Here is a 22,633-nt window from a genome sequence, read left to right as displayed (position 1 = left end):
CCTACAAAACTTTAGTCTATGGTATGGGGTGTTGGGAAGGCAAATTTTATGATCTAAAATTATGCCAAAATATACAAGTGGCCTTTAGATGAAAACAGAAGTAAAACGTGTGATAAGAAGGGATAAAAACATAGAGTACTATAATATTCCCTTTCCCCTCCCTACAGTTTTCCTTTGGCTAGTTAAACTCCACTGGGATCAGGGAGTCATTTATTGAAATGGGAATATAAAATTGGAAATAAATCAAAATCTAAAAAAAGTCCTATACTTGTCCTAGAATAGAATGAGCCAAACCAGCAATAGATAACATCATTACCTTGTTTCCATCAGGGCCTGGGGGTCCAGAAGGACCACGGCTTCCAATAGAGCCAGTAGGACCGGCAGCCCCACTCTGTCCCGGGGGACCACGCTCTCCCTGAAATAAAGGGGTTGGAATGAATGTTACAACATTTATCCCTCTCTGGGATGTCATCTTACACAACAAAGTTCTCATTGGATAAGGTTTTGAGCCTGGTTCTGCTACCTATCCACAAATTGTAATTTTTTTCTTCTTCTGATTTCCGCACTGAAAGAATGAAAGGATAGGATAAAAAAATTGCATTCGGGGCTCACGTTCTGTGATCACAATCTTAAGATTTTTGCTTCTAGAATATACTATTCAAACTTTGTATCAAAAATTGTTTTTTATTTTTTACATTAATAGATCCATGGATAAAAGTAGATATTATTAGGCCTAGTGAAAAAAGAAGGGGAAAAAACCCTTGTCATGTTAGCAGAATATCAATGCCAGTTTTGATAAGACTACCAAAGTAAAAAGAACAGCAGCCCCCAAACACACTCCCAGCACTGAGTAGAAGCTGACCCCATGGAGGGCGTGGAACTGCCCTTGTGGGTTTCTGAGAGTGTAAATCCTGACAGCCGTGGAAAGCCCCATCTTTCTCCAGAGGCCTGGCTGGGTGGTTGCTTTCAAACTACAGACCACGTGGGCGGTAGCCCAACATGTAACCCACTAGAACCTCAGGGCTCCTACTTCAGGTGGGATGAGTACACTTATATCTGTGTCCTCTCTTTGAAATGACACGGACAGCTATGATAGTCAAGGAAATGTGCGGCTATGTGTAGATATGTGTATACATATGTAGGTGCCCTCTCTATAGATTCAATTTTCTATCTAAATATCACTAGGACAAGGTATTCTATGGCATGGAATACTTATCATATTGGTCTGTGTTGCAACTGGGTCTTGTTATAATTTGGCTGTATGATCTAAAGCCAAACCTTTGCTGCTGAATCAATTCTGACTCATTGAGACCCTATAGGACAGAGCAGAACTCTGCCCCTCGGGGTGTCCCAGGCTGTAATCTTTATGGAGGCAGACTGCCACAGTTTTCTCCCGTCGAGGGAGTGACTGGTGGCTTCAAACGGTCAACATTTTGCTCAGCAGGCAAGCATTTTAACCAGTGTGCCACCGGGCTCCTTCGGCTCTATGATAATGAAGGAGTAAACTTATCTGCGCTTCCTATATATAATGAAATTAGTTGTGGAAAGGAATACTTTAGGGGAAAACTAATCATTCCAGATATTCTAATAATCACAGAGAAATATATTTTTCTTTATAAGAGGAGACACACCATTTTAGCTTTAGATTGTCAACATGAACACATGTTGCAAAAAAATTACTTTAGATCTTAGTAAGAGATTCATTTCCCTTGTCTTGGGCTGAGACACTGTCAGCAATCGTAGGGGGCTTCGAAAACTCATGGAAAAATAAGGCACTGGAATTTTTTCCATAAGCTTTTTGAAGTCCTCTCATATCATATACCTCTCTCTCTCTCTCTGTATCAGTGAAATTATGCATATATTCATTTTTATTTCTTATAACCGTGTGGTATTTCTAATTTGAGATATATGTACAATTGAACAACAACAAAAAACCTGTTATCAATTTAGAGATCTAACACTCTCCTGTGTAGGTTTTGATTACAGAGAAGTATTAGAGCAACTTCTTGCAACATCATTAGTGGCTAGAAGAAGAAATCGCTACTTCCTTTAAAAACACAGAACCAGAAGGTTATGCAAGTTAGATACGACTTACTCTTGGGCCAGCAGGACCAGGGAGGCCAAATTCACCATGGAGACCCTAGGGAAAACAGAAGAAGGAAGCGTGGGTTCACTTGCGAGAGAATAAAGAGAAGGTCCTTATTCAGTGAAATAGAGCAGGACAGGTTTGCCTGCGTGAGTGCCTCCTTTAGTGGCTCGTGGAACACGAGACCTTTCCGCTATCGAGGGAAAGGTACCAAAAAGTGAGAATCCCACTGATATGAAAGATACACCTTTTCCAGACCTGCTATTGGCAAATTTAAGTTTCCCCTCATTTAATTGAATGCTTTTAAAAAGGTGACAAAATAGATGATAGTCTGGTAAATAGTAATGAACAATATCAGCCATCGCATATATTTTTAATCTACATAACAGGCTGCCCTCCTAATAGAAATTATCATATTCTGCACATTACCTAGCTAATTGTATACCCAAGTGAATCTCCTTTATTACTGACCAGCTGTCTCCTTAATGTGCCCCACTGCTGACAAAGGAGACCAGGCCGCAGAATGGAACTGGGCTGACGCGCATTCATCACAATTACAGCGAAAGTGACTCAGAGCTCGCGCTCTGAGGGTGGGAGGGCAGTGTCATGTCTGAACGCCAAGAAAAGCATGAAAAGTCACTTTTCAGACTCTACTTTGATGGAAAGTCGGTGCATTTAACTTTTTCTCGATGGGGAAGGGCGTACTTTCTATCTACTATTACCCTGGGCAATACAAAAGGCAAGGCCATGACATGAAATATTCGCTGATTTTTTTTTTTTACTTTCACAATGTGATGTATTTCAGTCAATCCTTAAGATAAAGTAGTCTGAGGAGAAGTCAGTAAGTTGGCTCATTCTTTTCATTTGTGTCAACATAGGTGGAACACTATCATTAACATAAGACACATGAAACTTCCTTGTGCAAGTTATAATCAAATTTCAGGAGGGTATCACACAGGGGGGATTACTAGGACCTTAATATCGCTTGGTTCACTCACCCTTTCTCCTGGTTTGCCTACTTCACCGGTTGGACCTGCGGGGCCAGGCAGACCCTAGATGACAGAAAGATACATCTCAACCTTATGACTCTCTTCAAAGGGGTGGCCAATAATTGGGCTGTAGGGAGAACTCTTGCATACTAACATGATCTCTATTTTGTGTCATTAAGACATCATATAAAAGTTTGCAATGAACCCCCATCCCCCAAAAAATGACCCCGCCCCCACAGCTATCCTTTCTTGTTTCTGTTCTGAGATCACAGTCAGCCCGGTAGAGGGAGAGTGGATAGCCTGAACAAGGGCAATAGATCACTTACCTGAAATCCTGGGGGACCAGCAGGACCCTGCTCACCCTTTCCACCTTGGACACCCTGAAAGCGATAGGAAAGAGAACCTCAACAGGATATATGCTCCTCTGGTCCCATCCATAGAAGTTTGGGGTTGGATAAAGGAGATGGTCATTTGGGGGAACTTGATACATTCTAGGGCAGAACAAACAAAAACAAGCATGGAAGAAATACTCACTTGTGGTCCGGGAGGTCCCTGAGCACCATTGTTTCCATCAGGACCTGGGGCACCCTAAAATATTGAACAGAAAGGCTCCTGGTTACCTGGAAGCTAGACAGTTTCCAGTGCCTCAAAGCTGCAAGCAGTTCTTTGGAACAAGCTTGTGGTCTTAGCAAGAGTTTATCTCACTACGGGCTCTCCGCCAAGGGTCCGACATTGCCTACTCATTTTTGCTATGCCATGAGCAAAGTGCACGGGCGGAGGACTATTGCTAAAATCCAGAGAGTGACACAAGTATCGTCATGCTCTGTTAATCACAAGATGGACACACACCAAAAAACAAGTAGATTTTTTGTAAATATTTTTGGTCTTTACATACATTCTGACTTATTATCTATCGCCCACTACTGTATAAATGTGGCTCTAAAAAGTATTTTTTGTTATGGCAAAAAAGACCCTGGTGGGGGGGTTATCTTGGAAAGAAAGTGATGGGATTAGATCAGATGGCCTCATTGTTTGTGTTCCTTAGATGTGTGAATAGACGTGTACCACAGCACCTACCCGAGGGCCAGCAAGACCAGCATGCCCTTTATCGCCAGGTTTGCCAGCATCCCCCTATAATGAAGAAGCAAAAAGTAATTACAACTTTACACCCTTAATGTAAGTTAACCATGTGGATTTTGTACAATTCATCTTTTGCCTGCTTTTGTTTTCTTATGAATTCTAATCATTGAGTTCTGCTATCTAAGGCATGACCCATCATCGGGCAGCCCCGTATACAAGAAGGTGGACATAGCAGTTATGTCTCTGTGTCTGCAGACGCCCATTATTCAGCAAGTGGATTATCAGTAGGTATAAAATAATATGTTTCACTGCTATAAGAGGGTCACAGTTTTTCTGTGTTTAAAGAAGCCCCCCTTGAGGGAGATGGGCTGAGGGCAGATGGAAACAGTAGAATATTTGTGGAAGGGGTAACCAACGGTGGCGGGAGAGGAGGTGGTGGTGATGCTTACAGTGGGGCCTTTGGGTCCGGGGAATCCGATGTTACCAGGCTCTCCTCTTGCTCCAGCAGGGCCAGTTGGGCCAGGCCTGCCATCAATACCGGGGAGACCCTGAAACCAGAGTTACCAGTTTGCTCAGCATCAGTGCAGGCTCGCCGCCTCCTGTGTATGTGCTGCCCCGGGACGAGGCTGAGCCACTCTGAATGCACAGAGCTTCTTATACAGGCGGTGGATCCATCTCGTTTTTCTAAATAGAGTGTCGACGCATGCAGAGCCAACTCACCTCATCTACACAATTTCCCCCTTTCCGCTCTCTTTCCACGCCCTTGTCCCTAGCTTCAATTTTCTCTGCCATGTTTTTCTTTTTTCATCTCTCTTTTCAGCCCTGCATAATTTGGGCTACATAATTACAATCTATTACCTTGCCTTCCCAGATGATGTATTGCGGCTGATATTTATCTTTCAATGGAGTCATGTATAAATAAGCCACAAAATAGACTTGATAAGGGTGTAATAAGTGTCCTTGACAATATAATGGAAAATGAGCAATACTTACACCAAGTCCTTCTTTACCAGCTGGGCCAACATTTCCAGGGGAACCAGGAAGACCCTAGAAGACAAATGAGGATGGTTGCATATTGGAATTTTAATGCATATATTTGCGGCTGAAATTAATTGAAATAGCAGGAAAGCATTCAGCCCCCCCCACCCCGCCGGCCCCGCAGCCCACCACCACCATTTTATTTATGGTCTAGGATTAATCAGTAGGGAAATTAACCACAAGCTGCGAGGTGTAAAAAAGTTGTTAACATATTTCTTATTTCTATTTGTTTGTGCCTTTTATTGAATTTTAGAGCAAGATCTGTTTACAGTTACCTCAAAAAAACTGGTAAGCAACAAACTCTAGGGGTGAAGTGTCTCATGTTATTTACCTCCTAATAGAAAAGACCAATGCATCTGGTAAATAATTTTCAAAGTGAATTTTTCATTGCTATATTTTGGTGTCTGTATTACTTGTTTATGGTACAATTACAGTTGATATCCATCCATAAGAAATAATAGAGGCAAAAAATTACTCTATTGCTATGGATTAGAGTGTCTACAGATGTAAAGGTCATTTCTCCACAGCTAGTGTGATGCTGAATACATTATAGCACTTTCTGATAGCTCAAAGAATGATTTCACTTATGAATCTAATAAACTAATAATGTATAGTCCTAATACATTTCATGAACACCTTATATAAAGCTCACACATTAAGATAAAAGATTCATGCCAATAGGAGAGCCAACCTAATTTGGATATATTAAAATAGACCTATTCTTCTGAAAACCTCATATCCATTGAACCATTAGTAATAAATAGAAATGTTATGAACTAACCAAATACATAAATACATCTACGAGTTTTGATAAAGTTAAATTAAAAATGTAGCCGTCAGCAAGTCTACTAACAAATTTGCTTTGGATTTTGTTGTCGTTCTTGTTATCATCTTCAGGTATTAGTCCTTTTAAAAAATGAAACAACGCCAAGTGTGACTTGCTCAGAAACTATCTGTCACTTACTCGGGGTCCCATGAGACCAGGCTCTCCAGGGCGACCAGAATCTCCGCTGGGACCTCGGCTACCAGCAGGGCCACTTGCACCACGGTTCCCAGGAGGGCCCTATGAAAAGGAGGGATGCGGGTTCAAGCGGATGGCACTTTGGCCATCAGAAGGATCAGGTTCCTTTTTGCAAAATGAGTGGTAGGCGGTTTACCATGACACCAGCTCTGCCGTCAGCTCCAGGAAGCCCACGAGAACCAGGGCTGCCCTGCAAGAAAGGACAGGAAACCGATGAGAATGAGAGAAAACCTCTGAATCCGATAAGGCAGCGTTTATGAAAACATGGCTGTCACCCATGTGATAAATCTTGGTCTCCCCCTCCCAAGGGATAAACCAGAGCACTTCGCCCAAATCCCAAAGGAATGTTTAGAGGAGCCCCCCGCAACAGTGGGTCCAGCCTGTGCACAGACCAATTTTATAACATACCAAACCGTCAGTTACCGATTGACTAAAGCAGATGGGAAGCAGATGCTTCCTTAGTCTAGAAGAGATACTCAGTAACTTTGACCAAGTGCCAGCGGGGGGTCCCTTCATCTGCCTCTGCTGTATGTGGGTGCCAGGAGCGTCTAGAACCTACCCTTAGCCCAGGAGGCCCTGCAGGGCCAGCAGAGCCCGGTTCACCATTGGGCCCTCTCTTTCCTTCTTCACCACTGGGACCAGCAGGCCCTTGAGGACCAGCAGAGCCCTGTTTAATGAACAGACAAAGGGAGGAGTAGAAATAATTTTAATTTTAATATAGAGTTAGCGAAGGACAGCTCGCTAACATTTTGCTTATAGACTACTTACAGGTTCACCCTTGCTGCCACTCTCTCCTTTGGAACCGGCGGGACCAGGCTCACCCTAGGGGCCAAGACAGATGGTGGTCAAGTGGCAGTCATTTGGAGAACTCCAGTAGGCAAATCTCTTGGCGATGTTGATAGATCAAAACAAGGAAAAATTCAGAGTCCTCAAGAAATGTGCCCTGTTCGTATTTAAAGGACCTGCTGGGGGTGGTGTTAGTTGAAAGAACAAGATTGATAATTGGAGACTTTCTGCATCATTTGCCTTTGGTTAATGCACTAAGAGTTGCGGGAGGGGTATGTCTCTCTGTGGGTCTGTGTGTGTAAAGGGGGTGGAATATGTGTGTGTGTGTGTGTGTGTGTATATGTACACACACCTATATAGTGACATAAGAAAGCAAGGTGAAAACGATAAGACTAATACTAAGGTGCAGGAAAAGAAGAAGAAAACGACAAGAAGAAGTCTAGAAGGTGAGATGGCAGCACAGCTGGTATTTCCAGGCCTGTTTCCCGAGTCTGCCCACGGCCACGACCACTTACCACGAGTCCTCTGGCACCAGTAGCACCGGCAGAACCAGCGGGGCCAGGAATACCGCGGGGTCCAGGGAGGCCGGGCGCCCCGGCGACCCCAGGCAGGCCCTGGGAAGAAAAGCACGTGTCTGTCACGAGGCAGCGCTCTTTCACAGCCGCTCAGGCTCCGCTGCACAGTCCAGCCACCTGTCTGTCGTATACTTACAGCAGCACCCTTGGCACCAGCCAGGCCGTTGGCTCCAGGGTTGCCCTATGAAGAAAAAGGAGAGGAGGAGAGTATTAATCGACAGACGGTTTGTTCTCTGACAAGCCCTCCGGGTAGCTCCTCTCCCGCTTTCTTCCACCCCTTGGGGTCCAGGACGTAACAGCTACTTACAGGCGGTCCGACCGGGCCAGAAACGCCGGGGAGACCCACTTCACCGCGAGGACCCGCAGGACCGGAGGGGCCAGGGTTACCAACAGGACCAAGTTCGCCCTAAAAGAAGCAGCGACACCCAGTCCATCATGAAGCCGCTCATGTGTGTTTGTAGTGTAGACAGCCTTAGGAAGTGTCTTCAGAGTTGCGATTTCCCCCCTGATCTTGGGTGCCACACGATGCGGGTTTGCTCTCCCCGTGATGATTTGCCATATGGGTGCCATGGCTTCGTTTCACCCTGCCCCTGGTTCTGGGGTCTGTGCACGAGGCAGAAACTCTGGATCCCAGGCAGCCCATCCCAACTGGCTAGCCTATCCCAGCGAGCCTCCACGGAGGCCGCGTCCACGGACTAGCGCCACGGAGTGTGGCGCTCAACTGCAGACAGATGGTCTGCGCCGACGGAGGGTGTGAAAGCTAGTGATTTGAGAGCCAGAGCGAGAGAGGGGCTAGTCAACCATTCTGCAACTGCTTGTCTACCCACAAGCACAAGTATAATATTTTGACATCATGCTCACAAAGACAGTTACGGTATTTAACCTCAGAATAAAATGTGTTACCAAAGGGGTGACAAGATCACCAGTGTCTTTACCTTAGGACCGGGGGCACCAGGGAAGCCTGGGGGGCCAGCAGAACCAAGGGGACCCTGAAATCAATAACAGATGGAAGTGGCTTAGAGGGACTTGGTGTTATCAAATATTGGCAAAGAAAAAAACCTGATAATCTCGTGACTGGGATCTTATTCAAAGCAAGACATCCTGGGTACCCAACGCTGGGCCGAGTTTGCTTTATACGTCAATCAGTGCCTGGGAATAGGATTTATGTAAATGAGATCCTTCAAGAGACCTCACAGATCATTCGGTGTGTGTCAGAAATGACATGCTCGGTAGGAATTGAATAGGAGACAGTTCTCAAGTTCTCCTTCCATGCTCTCTCAACCCCTTCCGAATTCCCCAGGGTCCACACTTACAGCAGGGCCCACAGGACCCACGCTCCCATCACTTCCACGGGCACCCTATGTAAAAAACGAAGAGAAAGAGTCAAATGAAGAGTTAAGTGGCAGTTATTAGAACATTTTTAAAAGGGATAAAAATGAATAAAAATGGGAGCACTTACAGCTGGGCCAGAGCCACCAACACGTCCTCTCTCGCCAGGAAGCCCACGGGCTCCCTAGAAGCAGAAACATTTTCAGTCAAATTCAGAAAAGTCACAGGCATCAACGGGTTTGTCCAATTTCCAATATGTGCTAGAATCCACTAGAAATAAATAGGCCTGGTTCTAATTCCAACTAAGATGTAATGGATTTCAATTAAGTATGCAGAAGGCTTTTAGAAAAATATCAAAGAATGTAATGCCAAGGGATATGGTAATTAGCAAAAACATTAAAGAAGTTCCAGCTAGCAAAGAGTGTGCCCATTCTGATTTTCAATCTAGTAATCAATACTTACTGTTTGACCGGGAGTCCCATTTTCACCAGGAGCACCAGGTTCACCCTACGTGGAATAGAAGTTTTTGTTCATTATACATATTGATTTATTTTGCCTCAGTGTGTATTTTTTTTAAACTCGACAGTTAGAAGGATCCCCAGTGGCTCTATGGGTTAGCCATTAGGTTGCTAACTGCAGGGTTGGCAGTTCAAACTCACCAACCATGGAAGATGAAGCTGCCTGCTCCCACTGAGATTCACAGCTTTGGAAACCCCAGAAAGGACTGCTATGGGTCTGAGTGACTTAATGGTCGTGGGTTCGTTTAGTATCACAATTTAAATGAGTCTTATATTGCATATTGTAGGCATATAAACTATGTCTCAACTATATCAAATACATACATAAAAAACTTATCCATGGAAACATGTATTTTTATTTAGGTAATGCCAGATAGTTGGGTGCCAGGGAGATGTGGTTGTTTGAGAGCTACTTCTTCCTGCATGATTTCCCCTCCGATTTTGCATGTCTTTTAGATGAGGGTTAAGTATTAGAACTGATGTAAAGGCAGATGGCAAAGGGACAGTTTGCACCCAATATAACTATATTTACCCTCCGTACAGTTATTTTGAACTTTCAACCTTTGATTTTCATAAAACATGCCTAAAAAAATCTGATCTCCATAATATTTTCAGAGCTGCCACATCTACAGTTTATACTATTTTATTGAGAAAAAATATTGTGGGGGCAGGGGGAGAGCTTACATTATGGCACATGTGAGGGGACTTTCCTTCAAGATGATCTGATTGTGAACAGAAAACAAAGCAAAAAAAAAACCAAACCCACAATGTGATTTGAGAGGTTATTGAAGGGCCTTCCTGTCTAATGTTCTTTAGGGATGAGCCTGGCGTAAGAGTCAGGACTTCTAGCCCCGGCCCTTGGAACGACCAGATGCGTGGCACCGGACAAGTCACCAGCCTTCTGGAAACCTCGGTTTTCCTCATCGGCAAAAGGAGGGAATTTCCAAAGCTCTTGGCGGCTCTCACATTTTATGATGGCGCGTTTAGTAGTCTGACTATTACATTGGGCTCCGGGGAGAATGAGTTTGACCTTATCCATTTGTGTGGCAGCTGAACGTTAGCACAGCTTCTCCATATTCATGTTCATTTCTGGTCCCGCTAGTATTCATTACTCATTAATTTGTAATTACGTTGGTATTCGCTTTAATATCACATTATCTCTTTGATAGGAAAGGGGACATTTTATAGTTGAAAACGTTGTCATAGAAGAGCACAGCCAAGAGATAACACACTTCTGAGACTTTAATTACCTAATTAAAAAATTTTTGAGTGGGCACAGATACATCACAGGAAAGAGGTTGAAAAGAGTATTGTGACATGAATGTACCTACCTAATTAATGCATGGCAAAGGAGAGTTTGCAGTTTAAAATAACACATCATGTTCTAATATCTGATCATGTGTTTATTTACCCTTATTTGGGCTTCAGAGATCGACTGAAATTACCCAAGGTGGAAAGTAAATGGGGGCGAGGGGGTGAGGGAAAACTATTGTTATCATTTTTAATGTCAATTCTTTAATAGGCAATGAATTAGACCAATATTATCAGTAATTGGCCGTTTGTCCCAGACGCTCATTGTCTCACTACCACGAGAGCTGCGTGTAGAAGAGGAAGTAAGATGCTTTCCAGAGTGTGGGTAGGCCTTAGCGAATGAACTTTTTGGTGAGGCGGTGTGGGGCATATCAAATAATCATTTCCAAAACAATGCTTCTAACATACCTTTACACCTGCAGCACCGGGCTGTCCCTTCAATCCATCCAGACCGTTGTGTCCCTGAAAGGCAATTTAAAAAAAAATTTTATTAACATGCTATTCCACTACAGTGTTGGGTCAAATCAAACACTTCATAGCTTTGAGCTTAATTGTTTCTGTGGTGGGTCTCCTGGCCACCTCAGTGCGATGGAGTCCCAGCACTCAGCTTGGGGTGAACTAGCTCGGGTACCCCAAACTCTAGATGAAGGGTAGGTAACCTTCCTGGCCTTGGGAACGTGAGATGCAGGATTAGATGCTCTTTGGCATCCCATTAACCTTGAATCATTTTAACATGGCCGTCAGTACGGAATAAGCCCTCGGCACCCTCTACAGTTGCTCAGTCATGATGCTCTTTTCCTGGGAGCTTTGAACAGACTGGAAAACCGCTCCCAACTTTACTTTCACACAACCTCTCTCTCTTGTCAAGCGAATCATTGAGCTTCTCTATTTTCCTTTCAGTCTCCCTCTTCTTTCCCCAAATCACCAGCACTTGTCTCCCATCTGGATGCAGAAAGGACTCACCCGAATGCCCTTGAAGCCAGGCAGGCCGGGGGTCCCAGGGAAGCCACGAGCACCCTTAGAAAGAAACGCAGGAGATGATCAAGACTCACTTTCTTGTTCATGAAAAGACAGCGATTCCTGCCCCTAAGGTTGTGATTTTCACCAATGTGGAACTAGGAATAAAGACCGAGTATATTTTTAAGCGCCAATTAATAGGCTCTCATGTGAGAGACAAAGTGATGATGTTTAAAAAAAAAAAAAAAAGATTTAGTTGCTTATGGTGAGCATGCTGCCATTAAGATTACATAAAATTGTTTGCATTAATAAAAATGTTATGCACTCCTCACTAGGTTCCTATTACGTTCCCAGACACCTCCAGTTAGTGTTCGAATCTGTGTGACATCCATTCTGCCACACAGACTGACTCCAGCTTCAGCAACTCTCTTTTCTCTGCAAGTCCCCGGACGCTTGCATTGTACCAAGTGTCTGGGCTTCCAAAAGTCTCACCTGTGGTCCAACAACACCTCTCTCACCAGACCGTCCAGGCTTTCCAGGGTGACCCTGAAATAGGAAGGCATCATAGGATAAGCCTTTTCTTGATCAGCTGTCAGATAAAAGAGGGGCATCTTGGCTTTTACAATAGTAGAAAAGGCATCACATAAAAATGTGGATACATATATATTAATAATAATGTTTCCTTTAAAACAACCAAGTTAATATTTCGTACAATTGTTTTTTTTTTATCATCTGGGGAGAGTTATGTCAGATTTATTCAGCTTTTGGGAAGATCTTTAATTAGATTCTAGAAATTCTCATTGGAGGCAGGAATATGTACATGGTGGTTTGGGAGGGGTTAGGAATAAAAACTTACATCTTCACCAGCCTTGCCAGGAGGGCCAGCTGGACCACGAGAACCGGCAGGACCCTAAGAAATGGGGAGACGCGTCATTTAGTTAAGGCTGTGCTCATAAATCTCTGACAACATTCATCACAAGTGGAAACAAGGTACTTACAGTTTGTCCAGGCTCACCCGGCTCACCGGCAGGTCCATTGAAACCCGGAGGGCCCTGAGAGAGAGAGAGACGAAAGTATATCCTGCTCCAAGCCTTTACTTCCTTCTGCTTTTATGTGGGAGGGATCCAAGCCTTTGGTACTTACAGGGGGTCCGTTTGCACCTGGAGGGCCTCTAGGTCCCATTAAACCCTGCAGAGTGGAAAGACACAGCACGGATAAACATCTGCTTTTGTTGACATGGCCGTGACAAGATTAGCAGTACCATAGACAGTCTGTGATGGACAGACCAACAGACCTGGCCTGGTTTTACTTTAGTTTTTGTTCCTCTCAAGAAAGCATTCAAGGTCGAACTTGGCTTCACTATTTCTCTGCTTGCTTCTGTTTATCTCTTAACCCAGATCTCAAGGAGCAACAGATGGAGGCAGGCCGAGTCCCCTGACCTCTAGCTCCATGGAGCATCGTGAGATTGTTTGAATGCAGAGAAGTCAAACTGTCTTTGCCAAGTATAGAATATGCAACTACACAGCTAATGACCCATTTCTGCATGTCATACTTAGCTAAGAAATTGATCTTTTTATTGTCACAATGGGCATAAGTTGAAATGAATTAAAGTCCTGCTTAATGCCGGGGGGAGGGGCTCCCCTTTGCTTTTCATTCTGAGCTACACAAGTAAAGCAAAACAGAGCATTACTGGTTTGTGAGCGAAATACACATTCTTGACCCCCACCCTCTTGCAGTAACCAATGGCTACCTCAACTCCCCTATGGCAGCCTGTGCACACAATGCTGGAAATGTCTCAGATACAAGTCTTGGGTAGTAATTTGTTGATGATACATCAACCGTGGGGGTCCCTGCAGTCAGGTTTGTCCCACTGTATTAATGTATTGAAATAATATGAAATAATATGGATTGTCCTTAAAAAGCACATCATCTTAATGATAACTTTATTTATTTGATTTTAGAAATTGCCATGGTATTAAACGAAGCTATCAATTTTCAATTAAAATAAGGCTTTAGGTATACAGAAAAAGAGTTTTCTTGGACACTGTATATTTTAAATCGCATTTCTTTTCTTTTTTCCCATGGAGTTGCAACAATTTCACTTACATAGTGTATTTTGTGGGGATCGTGAGACAGAAGATGATGACTCATTAATTCAGAGAAGAACCCTTTGGGGCTTTATATTATTGATTTTCCAACATGGAAAATTATTTGAATATTTTATGATAGCCTGTCTTTCCTGTTTGCAAAACACATATCTGTTGATTATTGTTGCCTGTGCATGTGTGTAGATGTACAAACTTAAATTTTATTTCACAGTAAAACACTCTTTTATGCTCCCACCAGGGTTGTGCCGAGGTCAATTTTCCAAGCGTCTGTGGGCTTTTTCTTTGTTTGAGCCTTTACCAGCATTTCATTAGTTTCCCATTCTAGTCTTCTTCAGCTACTGGGACTGTTTTAAAGCTGGCTGATGCCCAGCCCTAGCTGAACCGACTAATTGTAAACGGTCACAACAAAACAGCACAAGCAACCCCCTAAACTCTACCTCTTCACTTTAGATATAGAGATTTTATATTACAAAAAAAACCCTAAAAAAAAACAAAAAAGGAAAATCATCAAGTAAAAGTACCTTCTTCTCCAGTGAGGATTTTAAGTTACAGAAAATATGCTCTTGCCTTGTAGCATACGTATTAGTTTATTGTTGAAAATTAGTTCCAGCGGAACATAATCTTTTTAAGATCGAAGACCGAATGCATTGTTCAGGCAAAACTAGTATTTAAAGACAATGTTTAAGGTGTTTAAAAATATTAAAACCACTGTGTGTGTAGTGTTTAATCAACTAATACTTTTATATCTGGCTTTTTTCCCACTCTATTTCATATTGCTACATTTTGTGTAGTCATATCACTCTTTTTCTAACATATATATTTCTGCTTACTCTGAGATGTACTTCCGGTAGATTCAATATCATTACTAGAATCATGTTGGGAACTTTTCTAAATGTTACTCTGATTCTAGGATATATCGCAAGATCCTTGTGTGGCATGCTATGTTTCAGTTACATTATTCTTTCTTTACTTATAATTCAGAGGCTCAAATGGAACTTTTATCCAAACAGATAAAAAGAAGCATTTCCTATATTATCGACGGTGGGTCAGAGTCTGTCGTACTGGTTGCACTGATACATATTTGTTGAAAAAATGGGTGTCGGACTCAACGATTAGTTATCTGAGCCACAATGGTGACTCTGCAGAAATCGTGCCTGGTGATGAGTCCCAGTTCGGTGATTAACTACTTGCATGCCCTTGGGAAAAGGGGCTAATCTCTGGTTATAAAACAAAAAGGCTGATGTAGAACTTGTTGATCCTCTCTAATAAATTAAAAAGATCTTAATAGTTATGTGTCAAGAAAGGTTGTTTCGAATCCTAAGCAATGTTGCAGGATGTAAAAAAAAAAGAATGATCACGGTTTTGAATGAAATTCACTTGCCACAGTTATGGTCACTATAAACCATAACAAAGGCTATTTCTTGGATATTAAGATATGATTTAGATATAATACCTAAATTCAATATATACACCTAATAAGGCAAATTTGTTAAAAAAAAATGTACCCCTAAGTGTTACAGATTTGAGTTAAAAAAACAAACTGATCTCAGTTTTGAGGGTCAATCCTGTGTAGTCAACACGGTGTACTATGCAGTTAACGAATGGTGACGTAAAATGGCACACATAGAATTACTATTTAGTGTATGTTTTTTATTTGAAAAAGAAGAAGACGAAGAAATACACGTACCATTGGTCCGGGGCCGAGTCCAACACCCTTTCCATCGTATTGGGCAGCAAAGTTCTGGGGAGAAAGGAACAAGCACAACTGCTTACACAGGGGGCAGCCGCTGCGCTCTGTTGTCTCATTCTGTTCCTGCAGATGTGCTGCTGTGGTGCAAAGGGGAGTAAGGCTTTTGATAGAAGGGTGGATCCTGAGGGTTTCAGAACCACATATAAAACTAAACTCTAACACCGTCAGGAGAAGTGTAAGATCAGATTTTACTCCACACCCAGTTTGAAGTGGAACCTCCCTGACCTTTTTCGAAGCTTCCTTCTCCTCACCACCCTAGGTTTCTGCCCTTTCCCCTCTACATCCACGCTGAAGACGGAGAGCGTTCTAAACCCCCAAAGCCAGCGAAGGCTCCTTCTAAACTAAGTAGCAACCAAGAGAAGGGCCACACATTTCCAGCTGTTGCCCCTCTCCTCCAGAACAGCACAAAATGACTGGGCGACCTTGTTTCCTCTCACCAGAGGAATATAACGTGTTCATGTTTAGAGGAAAATGACATTAAAATGCCCCTTGGAAGATTAAACTTTTTAAAAAAGAGTTCACAGTAATAACTTTACTGTTAAAGATCTCTTTTATACTGGTAGATCTATTAAAGAAGGTGCTTTTTAATACACTCAGTAGATACACAATCGTAATAAGATCTTTGAGGGAGAAAGGTCTTATTTTTACGGGTGTACAGTTGAGTATTAGAATCAGGCTTCTGAATCATCGTGCTAACCAATTAAGCAAATATGTTGTCCTTCCTGCAGTGAGGCCATTTGGCATTCATACCATTGTTAAAGACATAAAGCGAAGAGGAGATATTAACGCAAAAGGGAAATGTACCTTTCTCCAATTAGTTTCAAGAAAATTAAACCCAAAACTGCTTTGAATGTTGGTGCAGCAGACTTCAAGCCAAGGAGAATAAAAAGGTAGAGTGTGTGTAAAATTGCTTAAGATCAGGGATTTCACTAATTCAATCCAATCAAACTCGTTAATAATGCAACACTCCTTATTTGTGCCCTACTGATAGAAGATATTAAATCCCCAAATTAAATAATGATTGTCAAGGCTGCCTCTGCCTTCAGTGAACACAAAGAGCAGTCCTGTAATTGACAAGGGCTCACAAAGAAAATGGGCCAAGCCAGACCCTTGAATGAAGAAACTAAAGAAATGAACTGAAATACATTCATTTCCAAATAGCAGGATTCTGCCTTAACTGTTACAGATATATTCCACAGTCATTCTTCATCTAATAGAAGTATAAGAAAGTAAAAATAGCTAAAAGTTAATACTACTTAAGAAATCTTACCCCGCCAAGACCAGGGGGGCCAGGAGGGCCAGGTGGACCAGGAGGGCCTGGGATTCCATCTTCTCCATCTCTGCCTGGTGGGCCTGCTGGACCCTAGTGAGTGAAAAAGGAACAACGGGGTTAGGGATAGGCGGGGCTCATGGAAATATGTACAAGGAAAAGGAGACCTACAGACGTAAAAGGTATTATCAGTTTTTCTGACCATCAAGGAAGTAGGGTGGAAATTAAGATTGGATTATGGAAAATTAAGATTAAGGTTTTTTTGGAAGGATGATTAAGTAACTGAGGCTGAAAGAAGACACAGGAGAAGGTTCTTCATGAGTTTCTTGGCTAATTAGTGCTGGTTCATAATGGAGATCCAGTATACTCAAATAAAGATAAAGATAAAAACTATACCTAACATTCATGATCCTATGAATTTCAGATGTTTAACAGTAAGATAGTATACTACGTATATGAGTGGACTGTTTTATCAACTCTTTTGATATGTTATGCATGAATAGCAGCCAGATAGGATGAATAGAATCATCTTATCACAAGGCTAGAAAAACCTGCAGGTATCCTACCGTTAACACTGTTGTTTAAGTCACCAGCATAATTCTACCTCTAATAAATTATTCAGTGAATCCACATGTGCACTTTTCAATAGCTACATTGTTGAGTTATCAGTGATTCTGACTCATATAGCAACCCTACAGGCCAAGGCAAAGCTGCCCTATTGGGTTTCCAAGATTGGAATCTTTATGGAAACATTGCCACATCATTTTCCCTCCCAGTGGCCGGTGGATTTGAACCATCAACTTTTTAGCCAGCAGCCAGTGCTTAACCACTGTGCCACCAGGGCTCTTCCTAATAGATATATTGTATTTCTCTACTGACGAAGTATCATACAATGCACAACCATTTACTTAGAAAGGTCAAGTCATCATATGAAAGAGATAAAAAAGGGAAAGAGTGTAAATAAAACATGTCTGATTGGTTCATTTTTAAATTTAGGCTGATCAACATGCTGTTGAGACTATCATTCCTAAATTTTATAAGAGATCTTAATTAATATGCAAGCAGAACATGCTAGAATCATAGCTACTGGGTGGTGACAAGCAGATATACGTCCACTATCTATGTATGTAACTGTGCTAGGCAACCAAGTAACAAGCAGAAGTATAAGTAGACCATGCAGAGTCTGACTATCCTGTAATAATTTTTCTTTTCTGAAGAATAAACTTTTCCCAAGAGGAGCACTGACTATGTCTAACAGCACACATTATCTGCTTGGGAATCAAGCTCACTACCATCGAGCCCATTCTGACTCATAGGAGGCCTGCAGGGTAAGGTAGAACTGCCCCCGTGGCTCTGTGATGAGACTCTAAGTCTTTACAGGAGTACAAAGGCTTGTCTTTCTGCCACAGAGTGTCTGGTGGTTTCGAACTGCCGACCTTGAAGTTAGCAGCCCAACACATAGCCAAACTATTCTTATAAAACAGTCTCTCGTAGCCCCTCGTATGAGTAATTCAAAGGAGGATCAAAGCTCTTTGATACGCACCCTGTCTCCACGAGGTCCTCTATCTCCAGTCGGCCCCTGCAAGGAAGACACAGAGGGCACAATAAGAACGACCCCAGCAAACACCAGGGGCAATCGAGCTAGTCTGACCACAACCTGCTGGTGAGAGTCCTCAACTAGGGTTGAGCCTCCACTATATAAAAGTATATTGTTTTTACCATAATTACATGCATTTCTTGAAAGTGGGGATCTAAAGGCTGCTAGGAGTTCCAGCCATTAGACCAATACTCTAAAGTTAATTTTTAGTTAGGCGATTCTGTAGATAAAATGATGATTTTGTTACATCTATTACTGCATACTTATGTAGTCCAACCCCCTTAGAATACATCTTGTTTTATTACCATAATCTAACATAGTACTCTATTTTCAGAGTAAAACCAAAATTTTTTCTCTCTTACTGTGTAAATCACTAATTTATGCAATATAATGACTATAAATGTACTTAGAGATGGCATTGGGATATAATAAAATTTTGCTATCTTAAACTTCTCAACTACTTTTAATTATGGTCTAGCTATTGCATATTAGATTGGGCTTAATGTTGACAAATATTTGCCTCTCATGATTGCTTATACATTTAGTGAAATTAAAAGTCATTTTGATCATTATAGATTATTCAGATATGTCTAAAGGAGCACTGAACTCTTACCTTTCTTGCAGTTTCCTAGAAAAGAATACATAAAAGATCATTATGAAAAAAAATACACACACACACACACACACATATATATATATATATATATACAAGAGGAGGCTTCAGAAGCTTCATGGTAAAATGGAATGAAACATTCAAGGAATTTTTCAATGAAATTAGTACATATTAATATAAATAGAATATATTAATATATAACATACATAAATATATCTCTCCCTCATTTCTGTATAGTGCACTGTGCATTTGTTATCACAACTTAATATTCTAGAGTAAAAATTTAAATTTTAGCAATAAATTAAAACTTGCTATACACAGAACCAAATATATACTTATCTGTAATTATGCCTTAAAGTCAATTCCTGATGAATTTGATCATGATATGCTTGCATATGATTTCAAAGAAGTTCAAGGGTTTCTAGCTTAGCTAAATTTGCTTTGTCGTAGCTGATACTCAGGCTCCCACTGGACTTAGTTACTCTCTGTTTCTCTGTCTTTTTATGAAGGGAGTCTTATTCAGTAGCTCCACCCATTTTAGAAATTGGGGTGGGTCTTTTCTGAGGCTGCCAAAAATATTCGTTCTTACAATTCTTCACGATTTTTTGGTGAATCCACGTTAGTCAATGCCAACGCATCTCTCATTCTCACCAGAGAAGATGTAGTAGCCAAAGAGATTAATATAAGTATGTGTATTTAAAAAATAATTTTACTCACCGTTTGTAAAGCTAGGGAGAAAAGAGGAAAGTAGAAAATCATTATTAAATATTGCAATAGGAGTTCATTGATCAATAGTGATAATTAGCAAATACATATAGTAGTTCATACTATTGACTGATCAAATTTAAAGGCCAATTATATATTTTAAGATGATTCCAATGATTTGGAAAATATGCAGTTCAACAGTGTGGCCAGGAATTGCTGAGTGATTTGTCTGCAACATTAAGATATAAATATATTTTGAATGAAATTGTTAATTATTTACTATTTTATAAATGCTTTAAAAGATTAACATGTCTGATGACTATTATCAATGCTTAGTAAGTAAGCTGGTAAATTGCACAAGTGGATTGCTGAATGTAACAGAAGACTAGTAGACTGATGAGGAAATAATTTTAATTTATTGTTCAGATCTTAATACTTAAAAATCGAGAAAGGGGAAAATTTGGGATCATATGGAACCTATATAGGACACAGAGATATTTAGTGCTTTATTGAGTTTACACTTTTCTTAGTGTCAAATTTCAAAAGGTATAATTTACAAATTGTTAAGTATGAAAAGAGTTAATCCAGAAACTTGTAAACTTAAAATGTAAATTGTTACCACTTCTGTTCCCGAGAAAGAATTTGCTCTGTATGAGCAGGAAACACTGTATTCAGGAATTTGAAAATAAGTGGTAAAAATAAACCCTAATCTCCTTGTTTCTATAATTGTTGTAAGTCCTTAGAGATTGAATGCCACTCCTACCACATAAAAATTATAGGTTAACCTAGGATACAAGTGTGGCCAATCTTGCAATAAGATGAATCAAACCTAAGAACTGCTTTAATTGAGTGGCCAAGGAGTATGTTATTTGGAGTGAAAATATCTTTTGCAACAGGCACAATTCAGGAGCGTGGACCATATCCAGCCCTAACATTTAAGGGCAATTTATAAGAATTACTTTTAAATTAGAAAAATTACATGTTTACTTCATTGTGTACATCAGTAGGGAGGATGATTATGCCTGAGTTTGATTAACAGAAGTCCTTATGATTTTGGAAATTTGCCTTTTAATTATTCAGAAACAAGCCATTTTGAATAACTTGTGTTTGGCAACATTTATTCCAGACCATGGTTGGCTACCAATTAAATGGTAAATTTGCCCTTTGTACCTCCAACTTCCTGGGCTTATTTTCTGTCTTTCTCTTGGAGCCAATCCTTTCACCCTGCGCTCAGATTCCCACAAAAAGTGAACGCTGTAATGTGACTATGTTAGATGCAGTTCCCTGTAAAATGATGTGGATACTAAAAGTTTATGGGGCACTAAGACACCAAGAAATGCATCAGTAATGATGTCATGGTAGCGTCTGTGGCATTGGGTGGAGCAAACTTTTTGTTGTGTTGGGTGTGGTCAGACACCCTGAATATCCCATCAGATCAGTAGCTTTGCCTGGTCATTAGGCAGCCATCATTTTCAAGACAAAAAAACCATATCATTTTCTTCATTCTACCTTGATAATAGAAGAAGTCTGGAAAGGGAATCAGTCTAATCCTTTTAAAGAAAAGGCGTGGCTGGATGGCCCAGGACCTCAAGGTAAAGTAGTGGTGGTCTTGGTAGACCCGTGTTGACATTTCCCAACATGCCGTGCTCAGAGTGTCTCATTATCTCCGAGAAGATGTTGAGCAGGTGATGCTCAGACTCAACAAAAGCAGAGTGGATGTTAGTTAAGTCATGGTACCACTTCCAGAGGATGAGTGAAGAAGCTAATTGTACTCTTCAGATGGCGTCCATTCCAAGTAGCATCATTTCCCTTCCTTGGACACACTGACTAGCCATTGGGGAGGAAGTCCAATCAGAAACGCAGAGAATCTCTCTGGATAAATTGATAGTCTTTAATGGAGACCCATTCGGTTAAGATCTGGTCCCTGGTGCTTTCACTTTCCTCCCTGCAGAGGGCGCCTTATAGTCGTCACCACGACCCTTCAGGCGAGATTTACAAAGGCCCGCAGATCAAAAAAACCACCCTGCAGAGGAGTCGGGTCTATGTTACCAAATTAAGGAGCTTTCTAAAGCAGGCCCCAGATCCCACAAAGCGGGCACTGGACTCCCCGCACCCCATCCCATCTTTAGGGACAGGACCTGCGCCTGCCTTCCGACTCCCCCAACCTGGGATCAGATAGATCCAGGCACTCACTCGCTCCCCCTCTTAGTTCACCGAAAAAGTTCCCTAACTTTTGGCCAGATTGGCGCCTCTTGTATTTCCATTTTTAGGGGGATGTCCGTGGGTCCCACCTGCCAGGGCCTTCCTGGCCTCCCAGGTGAAGCTAGACCTGACCTTGGGGTTACTGTCTGGCCCCAGGGCCCCACCCGGCGGCGGCCTCCTCTCTCTCTCCCATCCCCCGAGCAAGCGGAAGGCACTTACATTGGCATGTTGCTAGGCACGAAGTGACTGCGAGCAGCAACAGAGTCCGCATGTCCACAAAGCTGAGCATGTCTACCACTGAGACATGCAGACTCCTTGTGTCGCAGAGCCCCGGGGTCCCAGCGGAGGATCACCTGGCCAGAGCGGGCATGCAGTCGTGGCTAGGACCTCCAACTTAGCCGAAAACCTCCTGCCGCCGTGGTGCTAAAATAATAAAGCCCAGATCTGCCCTATTTATATGGCAAAAGTTTCCCTGGCCCGAGGGTGCTTCCAAAAGCTCCTCCACCAATGAGCGGGCCGGGGCTGGGGGCCCGGGCAGCCACGACGGGGAGGAGACTGCGGGGGCGCCGGGGGGAGGGCCGTGGTCACGGGGCCCACTTCTTAAATTGGTTCCATTCTTTTTGAGGACGTGGACACTTTTGAGGCTTTTCAAGGGGGAAACTCTGACTCGTTGTCTGCATACCTCCGCCCTCCCCATC

The 22,633-nt window shown here is 42.1% G+C and overlaps 1 protein-coding gene across 1 annotated transcript in view; it reads right to left on the bottom strand.

Moving 5' to 3' along the window:
* COL1A2 (collagen type I alpha 2 chain) overlaps window positions 1-22,384 on the bottom strand; it is a 36,388-nt gene extending 14,004 nt beyond the window's left edge. Inside the window, exons 1-31 of the mRNA XM_004702664.3 lie at window positions 22,155-22,384; window positions 19,746-19,756; window positions 19,029-19,043; window positions 18,362-18,397; window positions 16,819-16,911; window positions 15,486-15,539; window positions 12,834-12,878; window positions 12,689-12,742; window positions 12,547-12,600; window positions 12,183-12,236; window positions 11,697-11,750; window positions 11,142-11,195; window positions 9,367-9,411; window positions 9,035-9,088; window positions 8,889-8,933; window positions 8,511-8,564; window positions 7,883-7,981; window positions 7,712-7,756; window positions 7,516-7,614; window positions 6,983-7,036; window positions 6,774-6,881; window positions 6,351-6,404; window positions 6,158-6,256; window positions 5,149-5,202; window positions 4,605-4,703; window positions 4,153-4,206; window positions 3,610-3,663; window positions 3,402-3,455; window positions 3,085-3,138; window positions 2,096-2,140; window positions 317-415 (exon numbers count right to left, since the gene is read on the bottom strand). Coding sequence (XP_004702721.1) covers window positions 317-415; window positions 2,096-2,140; window positions 3,085-3,138; window positions 3,402-3,455; window positions 3,610-3,663; window positions 4,153-4,206; window positions 4,605-4,703; window positions 5,149-5,202; window positions 6,158-6,256; window positions 6,351-6,404; window positions 6,774-6,881; window positions 6,983-7,036; window positions 7,516-7,614; window positions 7,712-7,756; window positions 7,883-7,981; window positions 8,511-8,564; window positions 8,889-8,933; window positions 9,035-9,088; window positions 9,367-9,411; window positions 11,142-11,195; window positions 11,697-11,750; window positions 12,183-12,236; window positions 12,547-12,600; window positions 12,689-12,742; window positions 12,834-12,878; window positions 15,486-15,539; window positions 16,819-16,911; window positions 18,362-18,397; window positions 19,029-19,043; window positions 19,746-19,756; window positions 22,155-22,224 — 1,863 coding nt within the window. The 5' untranslated portion in view covers window positions 22,225-22,384. The remainder of the gene's footprint in view (window positions 1-316; window positions 416-2,095; window positions 2,141-3,084; window positions 3,139-3,401; window positions 3,456-3,609; window positions 3,664-4,152; window positions 4,207-4,604; window positions 4,704-5,148; window positions 5,203-6,157; window positions 6,257-6,350; window positions 6,405-6,773; window positions 6,882-6,982; window positions 7,037-7,515; window positions 7,615-7,711; window positions 7,757-7,882; window positions 7,982-8,510; window positions 8,565-8,888; window positions 8,934-9,034; window positions 9,089-9,366; window positions 9,412-11,141; window positions 11,196-11,696; window positions 11,751-12,182; window positions 12,237-12,546; window positions 12,601-12,688; window positions 12,743-12,833; window positions 12,879-15,485; window positions 15,540-16,818; window positions 16,912-18,361; window positions 18,398-19,028; window positions 19,044-19,745; window positions 19,757-22,154) is intronic.
* Between the last annotated feature and the right edge of the window lie 249 nt (window positions 22,385-22,633).

The sequence above is a fragment of the Echinops telfairi genome, unplaced genomic scaffold, assembly GCF_000313985.2.
Source record: "Echinops telfairi isolate 266 unplaced genomic scaffold, ASM31398v2 ScPeMD7_23;HRSCAF=83, whole genome shotgun sequence".
Taxonomy (NCBI): Eukaryota; Metazoa; Chordata; class Mammalia; order Afrosoricida; family Tenrecidae; genus Echinops; species Echinops telfairi.
Note: the sequence above shows the minus strand (reverse complement) of the source record. Positions and strands in the feature narration are given on the sequence as shown.